The sequence below is a fragment of the Leptodactylus fuscus genome, chromosome 5 (genome assembly GCF_031893055.1).
Source record: "Leptodactylus fuscus isolate aLepFus1 chromosome 5, aLepFus1.hap2, whole genome shotgun sequence".
Lineage (NCBI taxonomy): Eukaryota > Metazoa > Chordata > Amphibia > Anura > Leptodactylidae > Leptodactylus > Leptodactylus fuscus.
The window spans coordinates 161,275,046-161,294,602 of NC_134269.1; the positions used below are offsets into that span (position 1 = coordinate 161,275,046).

The following is a 19,557-nucleotide window of genomic DNA, read 5'->3' on the forward strand; positions in this document are numbered from 1 at the left end:
CTAGGACTTCAAAGAGATCAGGGAGCTGAACAAAATCAGACATCTTGGAAAGCTGTATAGAGAACTGTACAAAAGTGATTTATTTGCGACAGCTTGAACAACACATGATGAATATTGCACTTGTAAACCGCTTAAACTTCCAAATTGTAATAAAAATAAAAGCCTACAAGAGTAAAACTTTTCACAAGAAGTGTATCAACTTATGTAGGAAAGAGGGCATAAAATAAGTGGCATTAAAGGTTAAGTTGTATTGTAAGCAGCCATATACATAAAACAAACAATCTCTGCATAGCCTTATACATCCATACATATTCACACAAAGGCCTCTTCACTATAGAGACTATGATATACGAGTGTAGTATACAGTTACTGCCATAGGTTTAGCAGCAAGAGAACGCTCTTTCAGAGTCCATTAGCAGCAAGCAAGATTCAATATTTGGTTCCAAACGCAACAGTTTTTAGCACAGGGGATCGGCGAGCTCGCAGCACGCGACTATAAGGGCTGTTCTCCAGTAGTGCTTTTTGTGCAGGAGTCCTGGATAGGAGGTTGCGGAGAAAGGGACGCTTCTCTGAGGTTTGGTTTGGTTGTTGGTTCTCGTTGTTGACCATGCGTTTTAGACCGGAGGATGTTCCTTGTAGTCTTTGTACAGTGTTGTACTGCTCAGCAATGCAAATTGCCTTCTTCCTCAGATCCATCTTCACCAAAACCATGTTGTTTTGTAATTCTGCTAAAGTCTTTTCCTAATGAAGTTAGGGGAAAAAAAAAGTTAGCCATTAGCAAGGACATTCTGCTATTTGGTTTGAAATAAATGTGTAAAAAGCAGATCCCTCACCAATAACAAAATACTAAAACCCATACATTTGATCTCGGCGTTCCTGATCAATTTGGAGAATTTTTTAAATTTGTTAACCTATTCAATAGATATGACTCCTGCAATGCTATATGTAATAGGCTGTATAAGTAATAGGCTCCTGGTTTTACCAGATTTGCATACAGACAACTGTAATGCAGGCAGTGTCTACAAATGTCAATCACAGCAAGATGTTGGACACAGATTTCAGAGGAAAACCACGGCATCTTCAGGTGTCTGCTTGCAAACAACACACACACACACACACACTTCTTCCACCCGAGGAATCCTATCAATTTCATATTTTCCCTGGTTCAGGCAGTAGGTTTGTTCTAACATCCCTTTGAAAAGGGGTTGTGCAGGACTAAAAACCGCCTACTATCTTCTCAGAAAAAGACATGTCCGTAATATGGCTACCTTGCAGGTCAATCCCATTAATTTTAATGGGATGGAGATGCAACATTGCCAAATAGACATGAGGTCACTTGCTAAGAAGAAAGCAGCCATGTTTTCAAAGTCCTACACTCTGTAGGACAAAGTGCTTTCCCTTGGATCAACACTGTAGGGGATTGTAGAGTTATAGGTTGGACTTGATGGACTGATGTCTTTATCCAACCTCATCTACCATGTAACTATATATGAACTGCTTATCACTTAGCACAGTTCAGTATTTCTATGTACATAATCTGAATAATGACTTCAGGAGCTGGACTACACAAGGATGGACCTACTTGTTTAGATAAGATGTCATCACAGCCAGCCAGGGCCTGTCTAAGCTTCTCTGCTCCGGTGGTATGGCAGCAAGCTCTATCAACCTGTTGTAGGGACGAGCCAAACTTCTGAATTTCAGTGCGTAACAATCTGATGTTCTGTTGAACCAAAAAACAAAAATAGTTGAACAAAATATATTTCATGAATAAGCACCAACCCATCAGAATAAGCCCTCCACCCACAGATCTAACCTACGATTCTCACCCTTAGGAAAGGAAGTGAACAGGATTCTGTGCAAACAAAGCAGGGAATAAATACTTCAGATTCTGGAGAGCAAAATAATTGCTTAAGAAGTCACAATCTGTTGTGCAAATTTTTTTGAGTAGTCGGCCATTACAGATAAGAGTCCCCAGTTGTCTGAAGTAGAAGTTATAGGCTCTTTTGCTTATTTAGAGTACACCGTACAGTGGACTATTCTACAATGTAGAAATATAGATACAGAAAACAAGGGGCCCCATCAGTATAGGTATAATGCAAGCAAAAGCAAGGACAGAAAAGGACTGCAAAGCTATGGAATCATAGTTGCTCCCCAGAACCTTATGGGAAGGTAAAGGTGAAAGACAATTAAGTTGGTTACCCAAATAGCTTTTGTGTGCTGAAAATCTGTGCACTTGTGATGAGAGCCCAGAAAATAACGCTGGAAAAGTAAAATATAGGAAACATTTACAGATATAAAATAAAGACTTCAATACCCTCAAAATGTGTAGCAAGCTAGTAAGTGGGAGCTGGCTCACATCTAGTCCAAACACTAAGTGAGGGGGGGGGCATTAAAGCTGACGTTTTCTGCACCACTTTTAATAAAGACCTAACTGGCACGGAGCCTCTACCATCAAGAAAGCTGCACTAAGATCTGGGCAACTGACAGGTTTCCCCTTTTCCTAAAACTTCCTCATTTTGCAGGGAGCACGGCTTATTGGCTAGACAATAGTTAGACAATTAAGTGCAAAGCAAATCAAGCTCATTTTGGCCACATGGACCATTACTTTCTAGGATCCAGACTCTGTATGCACTAAGGGCAACCCCTTTATAGCCACAGTTGCCTCAGCAGTTCACCACATGCCTAGCTAAAGGAACATTTAGAAGCCAGCTACTCTGCTGGCTAACGGAGTATTGGCAGATTATATATTGCTATATTAAACACAATTTATTTTACCAATATGGTAATATCTGTAGACAATGTAGTTGCCATTACGCACACCATCTTTAGGAAAGCACATTCCTACAAATAGAAAAAAATTTACCTTTTGGCCATCTAGAATCTTTCGATCTACATCAGCTGTAAATGTTCTGGTAGTTGAAGGTGGTTCTTGAATTGACTTAAGTCTTTGTATTTCTATGATACAAAAGTAGTAACAGAAGTATTATCAATAGTAGGCACTCAAATATTATTTAGAATCCCCCCCCCCAAAAAAAAACAAAAAAAACAGAACAAATACACATGCACACAATCATACTGACAGTACTATACAAGGCACTGGATCAGTTCTCCTTTATGCAGGCTTCTTCCCCTTAAGCTGAAAAAAAACCGCTAAAGAAATAAAAAATCTGTGCGACTCCCACAGATATAAATGGGGAGGAGTCTTTTTCAGCTTAGGAACAGTGGGAAGTAGAGAAAAAAAAAAAAACTCCAACAGAGAATCAACAGAGCAGTGACTTAACATACTAAGAACTTGAATTGGTGGAGGTGGCGGGGGAAGCACTTGTTGAACATTTTTGTCATATACTTTTTTTTTTTAACCTATCAGACTTCCTTTTAGTGGAAAACAGGCCATTAGCAATGTTTTAAGCATTGCCAGAGAGACACTGTCTGTACACATATACACAATGCTGTACATGGAGACGAAGCATTTGCCATATAGGGTTGGTCTCTTCAAATGGCGGTATCTCCAGTTTTATACCACCTACAAAAAGGGTTCTGGAAATACAAAAGCTGAGATTCTCAAGATTCTCATATGCTGTAAAATTCTAAGCTAGGTGTAGTACAATTAAGGGATAAATCACTAGGTTTTAAAACAGTCGGCAATATGATTTTATATGCAGCATCAACTGCTGCATATCAAGTTCAAATTCCCGACTGTGTTTAACTAGTAATATTACCGGTACCTACTTATTATCTAGTACTTATTTATTTTTTTAAACAAACAAACACACACACACAGCACTTTAAATTAAATATTTTCTCAGTGAATGATTTCCATAGTACAGGTACTTAATCCCTGCGCCAGGGGTGATATACACTTGAATTCTAGACATTGGTGACAGTAACTGAGGTATGCTTTAATGGAGAAGTCATAGGGAATCACAACAAAGTCGCCTTGTGGCCCAATTTTTTTTTTCTGATTTTAAAAAAATAAGTTATAGATGGTACTTTCAAAAAGGAACGCGATAGGTCATCATTAGAGATGAGCGAACACTGTTCGGATCAGCCAATCCGAACAGCACGCTCCCATAGAAATGAATGGAAGCACCTGGCACGCAGACTTTGCCGGCGGCCAGCCGCTTCCATTCATTTCTATGGGAGCGTGCTGTTCGGAACGGCTGTTCGCTCATCTCTAGTCATCATGTAAAAAAATAAATAAATTAAATCCTGACAGTAAATTTATTACGGAAACACATTTTGGTAGCCAAGAATGCAGAGGTGTCGATTCCATCCTTACCTTCAGTTTTTAAACGCAATTCGTCTTTCAAATCCACAATTTCCTGTTTGAGTTTGCTCAAATCAGTTGGTTCATTTGTTGCTAAACGCTTAGACCTGCGGAGAGGAGCATTATCCTTTATGCTTATACTGGTGTCTAATGGAACAGACGTTGCCTTGTCAGAAGACTCTTTCAGAGCAGCCTCCAGTTCTTTGATCTGTTGATCCCGCTCCTAAGTAGCACAAATAGAACACTTGTTAGCATGCAGATGTAATATAGCAAGGAGTGTCTGACCTGGCGTTTTACAGTCCCTGCAAAGTGGATGGGAATCAGGGACATCCACACATTGCCGAAAAATACATAAGTGGTCATGCTGCGATTTCAAAAACAGTTGTTTTGAATTGTAGTTCTGGAAATCACAGGAAGTCAACTATACCTACGGAAACACCGGCAGATTCTCTATAGGTATAACTGAAGCAGAGGAAAACTGGTGACGTTCTCTTTCCAAAAACGGAATGTCACCGGATTATCAGAAAGTGGGCCATTTTTGTTTTATGCCAGACAACTCCTTTAAGGTTCACATCACTACAGACTTACCTCTAGCTCCCGCTTGTAGTAGGTAGTTAGAGAATCCTTCAGATTTTCCAGTCTACCCTCATACATCTCTTCCAGCAATTCTCGCTCATCTTCCATTTCCTCACTTCAGAGGAATAAAAGAAAGTTTTAAGACTGCACATTAAGCAACTTGCTTACTTGAACAATAATCACATTGAAGCCTCACCTAAGCTGTGTCTTCTGTTGCTGCATGATTTCCATCATTTCACTGCAGACTTCCTTACGGATTGTTGCCTCCATGTCAAGATTTTCTTGACTTTTTTTAATCAGAAGTTCTTTCAGATTTTCAATAACCTGCAGCAGTTCCTGAGAAAACATGAACAAGACTAAGCATTCATCCAGTACAGGTTTTGACTCTATTACATTAAAGGCAGGCACTAACTTCTCTATTAAATGTTGTGATATCGACTTCACTGTTGTCTTCATCATCGGATCCCTCTTCATCTTCCTCATCTGTATAACTGCGATTTGATAGCATACTACTTTCCTTGATGAGGGACTGAATAGTTGGAAGATTCAATTTCACTGGTGGTGCTTGGACTAACTGTGAAGAGAAATACAGGAGGCATTTGTTAGATCTGCTGATTTAAAGTCTACAGAACAAGACTTCCTAAAACTCAAGTTGAATGCAGTATATCCTATGCCTTAAAAATCATCTTTATATACAAGAAGTTAAAAATCAAAATTTCCATGCCTTATGAAAAAAAAAAAAAAAAAAAAAAAAACCCCTTATATACCTGGCTTGCAATGGCTGAGAACTTCATGGCATGTAGCGTCTCATCATAGGTTGAAGCACATTGATTTATATTCACAATCATGCACGATTTTCCCCTCCCAGTGAAGAATGCCTGAAAAACGCGAGTTAATTTGCTGTCCCTGAACGGAACCAAATTCTGTCGAAGCCTAGAAGAGATCAACACAGAGAATAGTAAATGGACTTAAGGGGACCAAAAAAAAAAAAAATTATATATATATATTTAAATCTATCTATAAAAACACTGCACTATAGAAATAGAGAAAAATGCTTCTCTCTCCACTTTTATGGCCATTTTCAAGTAGCACAAGACTGACATGTCCACATGATTTGTGCAGGCAGTGTGCGGCAAGCACACAGACCCCATTATAGTCTATGGCAGGCCTGGGCAATGTAAGGCCTGTGGGCCACATCCGGCCCTCTGACTCAGTCAGTTCAGCCCGCATAGCGTTTGGAAGTTTGTTCAAGGACCTGTGATGATGTCATCACAGTCTATCACCAGTATAGGCTATGACTCATTAGTGGGCGGAGCCACACAGGACTGTGTGCTTTCTGCAAGCTGCCAGCAATGGAGGCTGCTGGATGATAAAGAAGAGACAGCATGTGTGAGCAAGAGGGGGGGGAAACTAAGGGCAGATGTAGGGGGGCAGTTAAACTGAACGCATACGGAGGGGGGACATTAAACTGGGGCAGCTGGGAGGAAGATATTAAACCATTAAACCCCCTCCAGCTGCCCCAGTTTAATGTCCCCTCTAGTTTCTGCTAGGTTATACTGGGGCTATCGGTCCTGCTACTGTAGCTCTTCACAGTCCGAAGGGAGTTTCTGACAGTCTGTCAGGAACGTCCTTCTGCACAGCAGCACCTATCTCGTTGTGCTCTGAGACCGGGGAGAAACGCCCCCTCCCTCTTCTCACACTACTTGTCCATAGACAAGTATTATCAGGAGGGGAGAGGGCGTTCCTCCCCGGTCTCAGAGCACAGCGCGATAGGCGTTGCTGTGCAGAAGGACATTCCTGACAGACTGTCAGAAACTCACTTCTGACTGTGAAGAGCTACAGTACCAGGAACGATAGCTCTTCACCGGGGGCACAGATCGTGAAAGCCGACAGTGCGCTGTATTCAGCACACTGTCGGCTTTTCAGCAGTACACAGAACTGCCTGTGCCCCAAACCATGAAAGGTCCTCTTTAATACTGTGAGACATTTGGAGGGGAACATTGTAATGTGGGGGTGTATAATGTTAGGGTGACTGTAGGAGGATTATACTTTGTGGGGGCACATAGAAAAATGATTGAGAATGGGCAGAGTCAGCGTAGAAGTGGGTGGAGCTAAATTTGCCGCAGCGCGCATGGCCCTCTAGAACCGTTACAATTTCTCATGTGGCCCCATGGGAAAATTAAAAGGTTGTCCCATGAAAAGCATCCAATCTATGTGGCTTTAAGACTTTTCCTAAATACATTGCTTTATCAAAACCGCTTTGTTTGGCCGCTATCTTCATTTATTCACTTCATTGTCGACACTGTGTTTCTATGGCCACTGGGCTTATCTGCCATTTCCCAAGTGACGTAGCTGCCTGCTCTCAGAGGGGGAGGGAGGGGCTGACAAGCAACGGAGCTCCTCAGATAGGGGAGATGAGAGCTTCGGGATTACTGTGCTCTCTATTTTCAGCTTTTCCACTTATCAGCCGGTTTAACTGAATTTGGCTGATAAGGGCTGAGATAAGGAGTCAGTTACCTCTGTATGTAATGCCAGCTGACTCAAATCCAGCTCTGCTTCATAATTTTCTACATCAGCTTTATACTGTGGTAATGCATTTACAACCAATCCCTCATTACTGAATGCAAACATAGCAGAGCAAGTGAAACCCCGCCCACCAATGTGCTGAGAAATCCAGGAAGTGAAGAGAGCACAGAGCCCTGCAGGCTGCAGAACAAGAGTTGTGGGAATACCCCTTTAATTGCCCACCCCTGGTCTATGGGGTCCATGTGCTTTTACAGCCCAGCGCTTGCAATTGCGTTTGTATTCCGTTCGGTGGGTCTCCATGTGGCCTCTCCCTGGACGGAATACAAAAGCAAATGTGAAATAACCCTTAGAGATGGAGGCTACAAAGGGGAAAACTGCTAACAAATACAGAATACTAGGCATATTAGCCAGAGATAGTGCTATTCCTTATGTACACACGCTGTTCTCTTTCGTTATGGAAAAGTTTGTTACAATTTAAGAAATGCATTTTTGTAACGCACAGATGAACCAGAGAATCCACTGCTCAGAAAACGCCTTAAAAAATATATAAAAAAAAAAAAGCCACAAAAAAACCAAACTCACTTGTTTTGCTGATTTTGTCTCAACATGGCAATGCAGCGGCCCAGGGTATGAAGAGAAGTATTAATATTTGTTGCTTCCTTTAGACGATCCCCACTTCTCTGATCTTTGCATCGCTCAGATCCAGCCAAATCACAGAAAGAGAGTCTTACAGAAGTAGGATGAATGAGAGGAAGAGATAACTAAGTATCAGAATAGATTGTTTTACATTTTATACAATGCATGTATGTATATCAGAGTAAAAAGAAAATAAAAAAAATCACGCACTTAATACCAGATTTAGAGGGGGAGAGAAAAAAGTTTTAAAAAAAATAAATTGCCCTTACTATCATATACTGCAATGGGGGCCTATCTGCATCTTGCACAGCAATGTTCTGGTATTGAGTAAAGTATGGGATTTTTTTTTGTAGATTGTGAGCCCCATATAGGGATCACAATGTACACTTTTTGTTTCCTATCAGTATGTCTTTACAGAATGGGAGGAAATCCATGTAAACACAGGGAGAACATACAAACGCCTTGCAGATGTTTCTGGCGGGATTCGAACCCAGGACTCCAGCGCTGCAATGCTAACCACTGAGCCACCCTGTTGCCCCATAGTATGGTCTTTTTTCTGCGATAGTTTTTTTTGTACATTATGTCCTTTCAGTAGTGCATTTTTCATTACAGAATATGTAAAGCACCAAAAATCATTGTACTTACTCACTAATCTTTGGAGAGAAGTCATTCACACCTTGCAAGTGGAGGATCCGAATGGAGAAGATGCTATGACTGAAAAACAAAGTCAAAAAGTTGTCTCCTATTGTTTCTATACTTGTCCTGTGATTCCCCACCCCCAGTAGAGGAAAGCAAAATAATCCTACACAATTCTAAACAGGTAAATCCCATCTAAAATGAAATATAGTATAGAAACACAAACTAAGAAGACCACATTTAATCCCACCTTCGGCTGGAGTTTTGGTTCAAGTGGGTGCTTGCAATGCTTTGATTTTTCCTTCCAACTCTTAGCAGTTTCCAGGCTTCATCAGCACTCTGAACATTAATCCAGTTTAGATCTGGTGCAGGAAAATAAATAAATTAGAAAAAAAAAATATATATATATATATATATATATATATATATATATATATATATATATATATATATATATGCTTTTACCCGCGACTTCGTCTGCGGTGATTTGAGAATTGGGCGGACACAGACGTGTGAAACTGTAAAAGTGCTTTAAAAAGTTTGGTGGGATAGCAAATGTGATGCATTATATTGTGTATGTAGTGATACAGACATCTGGAAAGCTATATGTAAATGTGAGTGAGGGCTACTCCTGAGGTGACAGGAGTGTGCAGGCAGGTTGAGGCAGGAAATGCCAGGCAGTGTGTGTGAGTCTATAGCTGGGGCTAGGAGTCCTGCTTTTGTGAGTCTCCTGCTAGGAAGCCATGTTGTTTAGTTGCACCAAAAGTAGCCTGTGACTCAATTCTAAGGGAAAACTATGTTTGTGGAAAATTGCACGCAAATCCGTCCAGGCGTTTTAGCGTGATTGAGGAACAAACATCCAAACACACAAACTAATATTAGTACACACATCTATATCCCTTTTTTATTTTAAATCCTATCCTGTCATTCATTACCGATCACTCAACCAAATAAATGTACAGTATGTGTCCTAGGAAATCAGCAATTCCCCTCAGCCATGGCGAGTGGGCATTTCATAGGGGGATGGAATTTACAGAAAATGCCCTGTATATTCAGGCGAAAATTAACTCCTCTGCAGGGTAGCTCAAAAACTGTTTCTTGTACAACATTGGTTGCAAGTTTAGAAGTGCTGGTCAGGTTTGCTTCAGTTTATACATTTCTTTCTAGTTTCAAAATCCCTTCAACACAAGATCCCAAATACTTTTAAATGTTGGTCTTGATACCTTTAACATAGGGATTTCCATTCCTGTCCTCGCACAGTCTCAGTGTGGTCCGTTTGCGATTTGGCCCAGATGGCAAGGGTTCCAATAAATCATATACAAATTCATTGTAAATTTCGAAGAATGACACCCAAATGGAGATCTGCACATCTGCAGGATCCTGCAGTGAAACTGAATCTTGAGGTCCCCAGTGGGATGTGGTCTCTGGTATGCAGACATAAGGATGAACGTTAAACGCCTAGTTATTGGATATATGAATAATAAATAGAAATGACATGGTAGAGAATGTATACCTTCCAGCTGAATGCTAGTTTGGTTATCAGGGTTCGTACACGAAAGCCCACCAATGCCACTGTCAAAGCTTAAGCTAGTGCCAGGGCGTAGCTGAGATTCATTGCCACCACTTCTCTTCATAGGTGTAAGAAGTTGTTCCTGCAAAAGCCAAACAAGTGTTGCCCTCATTTATACTTCTCTTGGATGTAGCAGTTTACTGATAACATGGATTTTATCTGCACTAACCTCACGCATGTTAGAGAGCAAAGAAACTTTCTTTATCTCCTCTTGGCGCACTTGTTTGCTGTCTAACCAGATCACTTCATTGGAGAGAGGTTTGAGGTCAGAGCTTTTGTACAGACGATCTTGTACGCTATTGAAGATGAGGGATATGGAGCGAGGAAGAATACCGCCATCCTTGTTACTTCCTGAGCAGTTCAGAAAAAGAAGTGATAAAATCTCCACCAGATTAAAAATAAATAATATTTATATAAATAAAAATATTTCCAACAAACTTGCCTTGTATAGTGTAGGTTTTGCCTGAATTGGTCACTCCATAAGTATACACCAGCCAGTTTTGACCATTAAGGGCATCCTTAACCACATGCCTCATCGTGCCATCAAAAAACTGCTTTTGATCAACATCTGGTCCAAAAATCTAAAAAGTTAAAAAAATAAATAAATGAATAAAAACAACAAACTGCAGAAATCATAAAAAGGCTTTGAAAAGGACCTTTTGTGTCCTCTATGAGGTGCAGGGGGGGGGGTTGGAGGTGCAGTATGGAAAGCATATTCTGGACAACAGTAACGCATCACAAAATCCTATGTATACTCCTTTGCGGATTAATACAACTTTATTATGACCTCAAAAAGGAGCCAGACAATTCAGATAAGGCAGAGAGAGGTAATGCTATACAGAATGGGACGTTGCGGTCCATTTTGACCTTCCCCAGCATATCTGTAGTGTGTATCTTCCTCTTGCATTAATTTATGTACTTATGTTAAACCACCATATCCATGGTGTTAATATTCTTATATGGTACTGTCCAGATGTAAGACATAGATCTGTTATATTAGACACGGCTTGTATACCTAGCTCTATCACTACTTGGTTTGGAGGGCGGCCAGTTCAGTACTGATGCACATGCGCGCTGAAGGATTGTTTTTCCTCTTTCAGCGCATGCACACCAGGGGCTCTGCTGTTACGCCTCCATACAATTGCGTCCTACGTAATGATGCCTGTACAGTTAGCTATTCTCTTGAGGTAAGTAGCGACTTACAACACTAGATGGATAGTATACACAGGTGTGTAATCCAACATGCGACTCTTCAGTTACAATGGTTAGGATTAAGTTTTCAATCCTTTTATGGGTTACGTGAGTCAATGGCTCTTATTAATGTATATTTAGGAGCAGCTGGAGAATTTAGCCTAGTTTATATGTTATACATGTTACTACAGCCACTCGGGATTAGTTCTTATTCAGTTGGTCTATCTCCTAAGTGATTGTATATTTATTCGTTTTATGGATTTCAATAAAGATGTATCTTAAGTTTAATAGTCATGTGTTTTGTAATACTGTTGGTATTGAGATATCTGTGGGGTGGCAAATCCTGGAGAGATGAGCTTGTGTAAGCAATGCTGGGTATGAATTTATACCATGCCACACTGTAAAGGGCATGAAAGGTTATGCATTTCCTTACCTGAGAGAATGTGAACTTATGTACACTCTGTCCTTGCCCACGTTCAGTGTTCTTCATTGCAAGAGAGTCTTTTGGAGCACGTAAGATCAAAGTCTCCTGATCCTCAACCACAACACAACCCTGAGAAAAACAAAAAATAAAAATATATTTTTTAAACATTCACCATACACACCAGCAACTGGCTTTGGAACTTAGATTACATGCACTGTTCATTCCTCTTACCTGGTCTTCTTTTTTCTCCAGTTCACCATCTACAAATGGTCGTATCCTGACATATACCATAACTTTATCATTGTTTTCATTGGATATCTGATAGTAGAAAATACAAAAAAAAAAAAAATAAAATAAAATGTGTGTCTTCAAGTTGTGCAAAAACTCATCTTCCCAACATATACATACGGAACAATAGGAAGATATGAGCCGTGGCCTCCACTGGCTCAAGGGCTATGAAGACTGCCATCAAAAACATTATTCACATTGTCTGCTAGTGACTACATATTGTAATGCTGCTATCAGCTCTTATAATAGAAAGCCAATGAACTGCAAGTTAGTAGCAGGATTACAAGGTTAATTTGTGTTCGTATAACACTATCCAAATATTTTTATTTCTACATATCAGGAAAACTCATGGAGATTATGCCAAATATTGCTATAGGCTATTGTTGGGACTGAAGGTTAGGGCATCATTCCCCTCCTATCCAACTGTATAGGAAAGTGCTACCAACTAGCAAAGCAAAAACCTACCACCTGGTAGAAGCTTATTTTAGCACTGTAGTCAATGGCTAGTAGTGTGTGCCACTGCTCCTGAAGTACACAAATATCATGATGTGAACAGTATCTTATTGAGTATTTCCCATCGATGGACTGTTCATTATTGTGTAATATTAGATTCTTCCAAATAGTTATTAATAATCTAGATGGCACATGACACTTACTAGTGGTAGGACACATAAGCATGAATAGTGTTTCAAAGATGTGAAGAACACTTGGACATACCAGAGAAGCTTGTCCTAGTCCTGGGGAGATGCAGGAAAAGTCACTGAGAAGATCTTTCCGGATCCCCGCAGCACAATCCGCAGCTGTCGATTCAAAGACTGGAGACTCATCATCATCGGAGAGCACCCCGAAACCAGGAGAAATTACATTGCATGTCATGGTGGGTGGGGGATAGTTATGACTTGTCCTAAAAGTATAAAGACAGTTCAAGGTCAAAAGTAGTATACAGAAGGAAGGCCATGTCCCCATACATAAGCCACAGTTATATACAAAGTAGTAGAAGATCTCTCCATTCACTTCTATGTAAAGCAGGCGCAGAGGTCCTATGAAGCCCCATACAAGATTAGAATAGTAAGCGTTGCAAAGATTTTATTGAGTGGGCAAATTCAAGATGAACCCTGCATAGGCCTAATCGTAAATCATGTGCGGGCTGTGAGCAGAAAATTGAAATCTACAGCAACTCAAGTAACTGGTGTATAATGGATCATGCCCACAACATGCTCCCTATTTGGAGAGTGGCATCTGCTACACATTTTGTCAGAAGTGCCACTTAAAAAGTCACAAACCCAAGGTATGAGACTTTTTTTTTTTTAGGCCACTTTTCTGGCTTATAAGCTTAGTGAATGTACCCCAAAGTTTTTCTGTTTATATGAAATGACCATCGGAACTGCACACTTCGGGGTTTCTACAAATCCTCAAAAACAACAACAAAAAACACTACACGATTTACACCAGAGGTAAAACAGTATGTATCTAAGTATTTCTACTATACAGTCGCACAGACTGTATGTAATAAGGATAGAGATTTTTTTTTGCCATTTGAGTCTAATCATTTGCAGAACAAAAATGCTGAGAATAGGCAGCGTGACTGTGCCCCAACATCTGGTTTCCATATGGTCACTATAGGATGCCATTACCCTGTGACTGTTTTATTGTTACACCAGTATATAATACTACATACAGACTGTACAGAAGAGTTAATACTTCTCTGTAAGATTCACCGTTTTTCCTCAGGCAAATCAACTTCCAAAACTTCAAGGCTGTCACTCACTTAGAGTCACTCCCTTACATCCATACCAAACATGTTAGTCAAGATTTTAAAATAACCAAACCCTACACAATGGAAATTCATATCTTGCGCCTGCGTGTTGGGGGAATCTGAACACTAGTACAGCACTACAACGGCTAGGATTAGGTTGTGAATATAAGTATATGATTTAGGTGGCATCTGTTCAGACGCAATTGTTAGAGATGAATAAAACAAAACAAGAACAAAGTACAACAAACCACTGACCGTTAAGATGCAAAAATACAAAACAGGGGAAAAAAAAAAAAAAAAAGTCTAGAAAAGGAAGTTAATCTCTAGATTCATTAGCTACTTGGCGTCTAGGATTTGTTCTGGTCAGAAAGAACTACAGATCAGTGTGACTTTGTCAAGGCCAGATCTGTCTCCACATAACATTATGTCTACAATGAGGCCAAACTAAGGCCTGGTTCATATCTGCCTTTGGTATTCCCTTCGGGGAATCCTTCTGAATGGAATACCGAATGCATTAAAAAGCTGTTAGCAAAGAAACTACATGGACCCTATAGACTATAATGGGGTCCAAGAGTTTTCCACACAAATCATGCAAAGAAAAGTACTTCAAGCAGCACTATCCACTTCGAATGATTCATGCGGACACCATGCGGAAAACACACAGACCCCCATTACAGTCTATGGCAGGGGTGCTTAAACTACAGCCCCCAAGCCACATGCGACCCACCGAGGACATTTTTTTCCGGCCCACCGCATGTGGCCTGCATGCCGTCGCCCGGATCGCTCACTAATGAAGAAATCGGTACAGGATTCCCCATTAGAGAGCGATTGCTGCTTTCATGTGTATGTGCAAATGCACTGAAAGTGGTCAGTGTAGACTGCAGCCTACACTGACTGCAGAATGTGACCTCTGCCCCAACACAGGCGCAAGTCATCAGTGCTCGCGGTCTGAAGGATGACGACACGCAGCAGCTCTTGATGGGCAAGTATAATAGAGTGAGTGTGTGTTGTACCGAGGGGCATATAATACAATAGGGAGAGTACTGAGGAGCATATAATACTGTGGGGGGGGGGGGGGGGGGGGGGGGCGCGCATACTGAGAAACACAATGGTGTGTGTGGAGGTGAGGACCAGGCCTAAAGGTGAGGCTCCATGTTGCAGAAACGCAGCTTTTTTTTTTGTTTGTTTGTTTTTTTAACCAAAGTCAAGAATGGCTACTGATGGAATGGAATATATATAGGAAGTTCTTCTACTTCTACCTTCTGCTCAATCCACTCCTGGCTGTGTCTCACAAATCAGTAGCCAGTACGCCCACATCTGGATACAATTTACCTTCAGCCAAGGAGGAGGAAATAGCCCATTGTGAAAGTCCCTTCTATATGAAAGTCACTCAGATGTCACTAACCTTCTGTACATAGAATATGGTGCAATTTAGTTTAATTATTTACTTCTATGGTAAGGATATAAGAAAGTTATAACTTAAAGAGCCCCATCTAGAGGACAGAAAACGAACATTTGCATCACTCCGGTCCTCAGAGTTGGACCATGTTCTAAGTATGCTTTGTGTACATAAATGATCCACAAAGAAAAGTGTCCACATTTGTATATTGGTCCTCTATATAAAAAAATATTTTGATCAGATACTATAACGAAAAAAATAAATCATCTAACACAGCCAGATTTATCTTAATAGGTTTCTGCACATGGGAATGACTGTTCTGCACACCAAAAATAGGAACAGAGGAAACTGTTTACATGTTAAAGGAGTATTCAGATCTGGAACATATAAGACGTATCCACAGGACCCAACAAATGTCTGACATGTATATCACGTTTCATAAGATGCAAACACTGTAGAATATGAAATGCGGGTAGAAAAATTTGAGAATTTATAATAGAAACTGATCTGCAGTGTAGATTCTAAACACAGAGCACTTCAGTTTACATTGAGGATTTTTACCCTCAGAAGAGCATAGAACGAAAAACAGCAAATCCACAGCAATGCCCCACAAAATTTGCAACAAAAAATACAGTTTCAGTGCTGATTTTCCCACTGCACAGATTATGTATGGTAGTAAACTAGCAGCTGTATACATTCATCTGTATATCAATGCCATTGTTGTAGTACCCTATATATGTGTAAAGCTGAACGCTAGTGTGAACTCAAAGTCATGTGAATATCCAATCATCCACCTACACTGTAGCAACTATTTGTCTTGAAACCTAACATTTATGTCATATAATCAGTGGAGTTACAAATACTGGGGGCAGCTGACCCCATAGAGATGGGCTTCCCAACATGTGGTTCACCCTGGAAGCTCTCAGTTATGGCCACAAGTACCAGAAGCAACAGGACATACAATGCGGCAATACTGAACATATCAGAACCTCTTAGCAGTGCCAGTCTGAACAGTGTCATATATACTACTAGTAATAGAGTCATAGGAAATGGAAACGATCCTCCTCCTGGTCTCTGGATTCGAAGTTAGTTGGTGGGGAAAGCAGTAACACCAATCTGTCCCAATGGATCGAGTACTCAATACACGAGACAGGAAAGGATTTTGGAAGGTTCCCCATAACATCCTAACTCCCCTTCTGCACATAAGCACACTGCAGGGCCGGCTGATGTACCATCACATAATAACGCTGCGTTACTTCTCTCCCCATCACATGGGATAAAGTTTCGGAACGCATTTCGCAGCGCAGAGTGAACAGGGTCCTACAGGACAAATAACTACTCCATGTATACCAGCAAGAATAAAACATCCATCCTGCGCAGCTGCATGGCCGCCGGATCTACCTCTCCAATGGAGCAGTCAGGAACTGTGTGCTGATATAAAGGGCTATATACAGCAGAGGGGCAGACTGGTAACACAGCACCAGGTATAGAAGGAGAGTTTACCCCTCTAGCAATAGCGGCAGCCTGTCCCCCGGGTGTCCGCACTTACCTGCCGGTACCGGGATCAGCTAGCTCCCTCTCCGCTTGTGACTCACCGACTGTTACTAAACTGCTCTTTCAAACCAGGCGCTGCGGCTTCTAACCATTCACAATGAACTATGTGCGAGGCAGCCAATCACAGAGCGGGACATTCTAAACTATCCAATCAGAAAGAATGAGATACAGTCGAACATGCTGGGTGGGTTCGTTTGACCGCACAAACAGGCTGTGAAGGTGCCAGTACTGTATGACTACTTATAACCTGTGGAATATTACAGGAGGTCACGTGCTTGGCTTTGACAGTCTGCTTTCTGCATGAGCTTATATCTGACAGTCTCCATACACGAGTGTAAATAGAGTAGTGCATTTATGGAAGCTTGTAGCTGCATGTACATAAACCGAAAGTCGCTCCCACGTGGTATAATGCCTTTTAGTGGCCCCATACAATATAATGCCCCTCAGTGGCCCATCACACTATCAGATGCCCCTGCAGAGGCATCCTATACTAACAGGTCCCCCCTTTGCCCCCTCAGCCATTATATTATAATCTGCCATTTCCACTTTGCTCCTACAGTATAATGCCCCCCCCCCCATATCATGTTTCCTTTCTAGGTTGTCCCTCCTCCCACAGTATAATGCCCCCTTTACAGGTGGCACTCCCCTTCCCAGCAGTATCATGGTCCCCTTTCCAGATTGCCCACACAGTATATTGTCCCTGCTTCAGGTTGCCCCTCCCCCTCAGATATCATGTTCTCTTTCCAGGTTGCCCCCTGGGATATCATGTCCTCTTTCTAGGTTGCCCCCTTGGATATCGTGTCCCCTTTCCAGGTTGCTCACACAGTATATTGTCCCTGCTTTAGGTTGCCCCTCCCCCTCGGATATCGTGTCCCCTTTCCAGGATGCCATCCCTATACCCCCTCCAAGTTTCGTGTCCCCTTTTCAGGTTGCCCCCACTCCAGTATCAATCAAATAAAGAAAACAAAAAACACCTAGTACTCACCATTCTTGTTGTCTTCTTCCTCTGCTGCTGGCAGCTTCAGGCTCTCATTTACTGTCCGTTGCCCATAGATCTCAATGTTAAAAAAAAAAAAACCCAGAAAAGTCCTGCATGTAGTATTTTTTTTTGTCCGCTTGGGAAAACGGACTTGGATGTAAACGGACACTTAAGGACACTAAAAGACAACAGATAAAATTCCATTGAAATGAATGGAAATTGTAACAGACACAGCTAATGTCAGTTGCTAAAATCTTGAACGGACAGTAGCTACGGACACTGCTGAGCGGACACCAATGGTTGTTGTGGACACCCCCTTTTGGGTGCAATATTACTGGTATAATTGTTGCTGGTTTTCCTTTGATTTCATACTGTACACTGGAAAAGGTGAAATTTACAATAAAAACCAAGGTAAGCGAGTCTCCAATCACACAAATAAATTTTAGCAGCCATGTGACGGCTGTTTTATATTTTTTCAATAACCATCGCACCCAGCTTTAATAAAAAAACAATTAATTTTATTTGGGCTAGTTTAACGGACAGTCAAAAATAGGATATGTCCTATTTAATAAATGTAACCTTTATCACAAAAAAAGCTGGACCATTGTATAAGCAATGTTACCTCTGATGCCACCACTGCTACTTCTACCTCATAGATTGTAAGCTCTTGTGAGTAGGGCCCATTTATTTTATCTCCACTATATGAATTGACCATTACTCTGTAATGTATCTTTTTGTCTGTACTTGAACCCTATAAGTTGTAAAGTGCTGCGGAATATGTTGGTGCTATATAAATAAAATATTATTATTATGACTTTTCCCCATTTTCATGGGGAAAATGCAAAGTGGCCGTGAAAAATGTCTTTTTCATTGCTGTTTTGCATCACGATTGTCTGAATAGAGCCTAAGATTGACACCAGAGGCTTACAGTATACAGGATTTTCTGAAAGAACTGGGTCCCTCTGCCCTTCTTGATCTCCTATAGGTTCTGCTCTCCTTCTACACCAACATTTTGAAGATAATGATAAATCATCATAATTCTCATTACAATCTTGCATAACAGAGAGCCGATGCAGTTGGTCAGGGAGGAGTGCTGTTGCCTGGTGGTGTGGTGGTAAAGGACAGGACAGTTTACACTTTGGAATAAATTGTCATGTTGCAGGTTTAAAAGTAATAAAACAAATTGTACCGATGGGAACTTCATCCAGTTTTGTAAAAAAACAAGTCTTCATATAGCTATATTGATGGAAAAATAAAAAAAAGTTCTGTTTCTCATGGCAAAGCAATGCGCGTTTCTTATGGTTGATGTCAACACATTTATACTGATCTGTAGAATAAAGTTAAGGGGGTGTTCCAGGACCCAGAATTTTTCTATTTGCTGTTCGATTAAATATTCATGCCATTTGAAGCAACTTAGTAATATGTCATTACTACCAGACTACCCCTCTTTCTCCCATTCTTGATGTGGTCACGTGATCACTGCCAGTGGTTCCTGTGATGTCACCTATACCTTTCACATCCTATGGCTCACTATGCACTGTATTCCCTGATGTGGGCTGGCCTGTCTCTGCCTTCCCCTGCCCCTCTCCTGTGAGGTTGCAAGCCGGCTGGGTGTATAAGCCAGCAGGATATTGAGCGGCCGTGTGACCTATGCCCTTCCCCTCAAGGGGGGATTCCCATTCATTGGTGGCCCGGGGAGGGGGGGCGGGGTACCCACAGGATTATCCAGGGCAGCACTGGGCGGGGAAATTCCTT

At 41.1% G+C, this 19,557-nt stretch overlaps 1 protein-coding gene across 1 annotated transcript; it reads right to left on the reverse strand.

Moving 5' to 3' along the window:
- Window positions 1-332: 332 nt before the first annotated feature.
- Window positions 333-16,850, reverse strand: KIF20A (kinesin family member 20A). The gene is made up of 20 exons (XM_075276354.1): window positions 16,819-16,850; window positions 12,832-13,018; window positions 12,269-12,271; window positions 12,058-12,144; window positions 11,836-11,955; window positions 10,650-10,792; window positions 10,381-10,558; window positions 10,155-10,293; window positions 9,865-10,065; window positions 8,892-9,003; window positions 8,651-8,719; window positions 7,952-8,095; window positions 5,611-5,776; window positions 5,256-5,417; window positions 5,040-5,179; window positions 4,856-4,958; window positions 4,280-4,490; window positions 2,864-2,955; window positions 1,583-1,720; window positions 333-741 (listed from the first exon to the last, which is right to left on the reverse strand). Exons 2-20 carry the CDS (start codon window positions 12,988-12,990, stop codon window positions 430-432), a joined length of 2,679 nt encoding a protein of 892 aa, XP_075132455.1. The 5' UTR covers window positions 12,991-13,018; window positions 16,819-16,850; the 3' UTR covers window positions 333-429.
- Between the last annotated feature and the right edge of the window lie 2,707 nt (window positions 16,851-19,557).

Bases quoted from the DNA above. Each gene is read 5' to 3' on its own strand.
- KIF20A (XM_075276354.1), bottom strand. From the start codon at position 12,990: ATGACATGCAATGTAATTTCTCCTGGTTTCGGGGTGCTCTCCGATGAT. The intron at 1,721-2,863 runs GTAAATTTTTTT...TTGGTTCAACAG, and splicing joins AGATTCTAGATGGCCAAAAG to AACATCAGATTGTTACGCAC. The intron at 742-1,582 runs GTAGGTCCATCC...TAACTTCATTAG, and splicing joins ATGACATCTTATCTAAACAA to GAAAAGACTTTAGCAGAATT.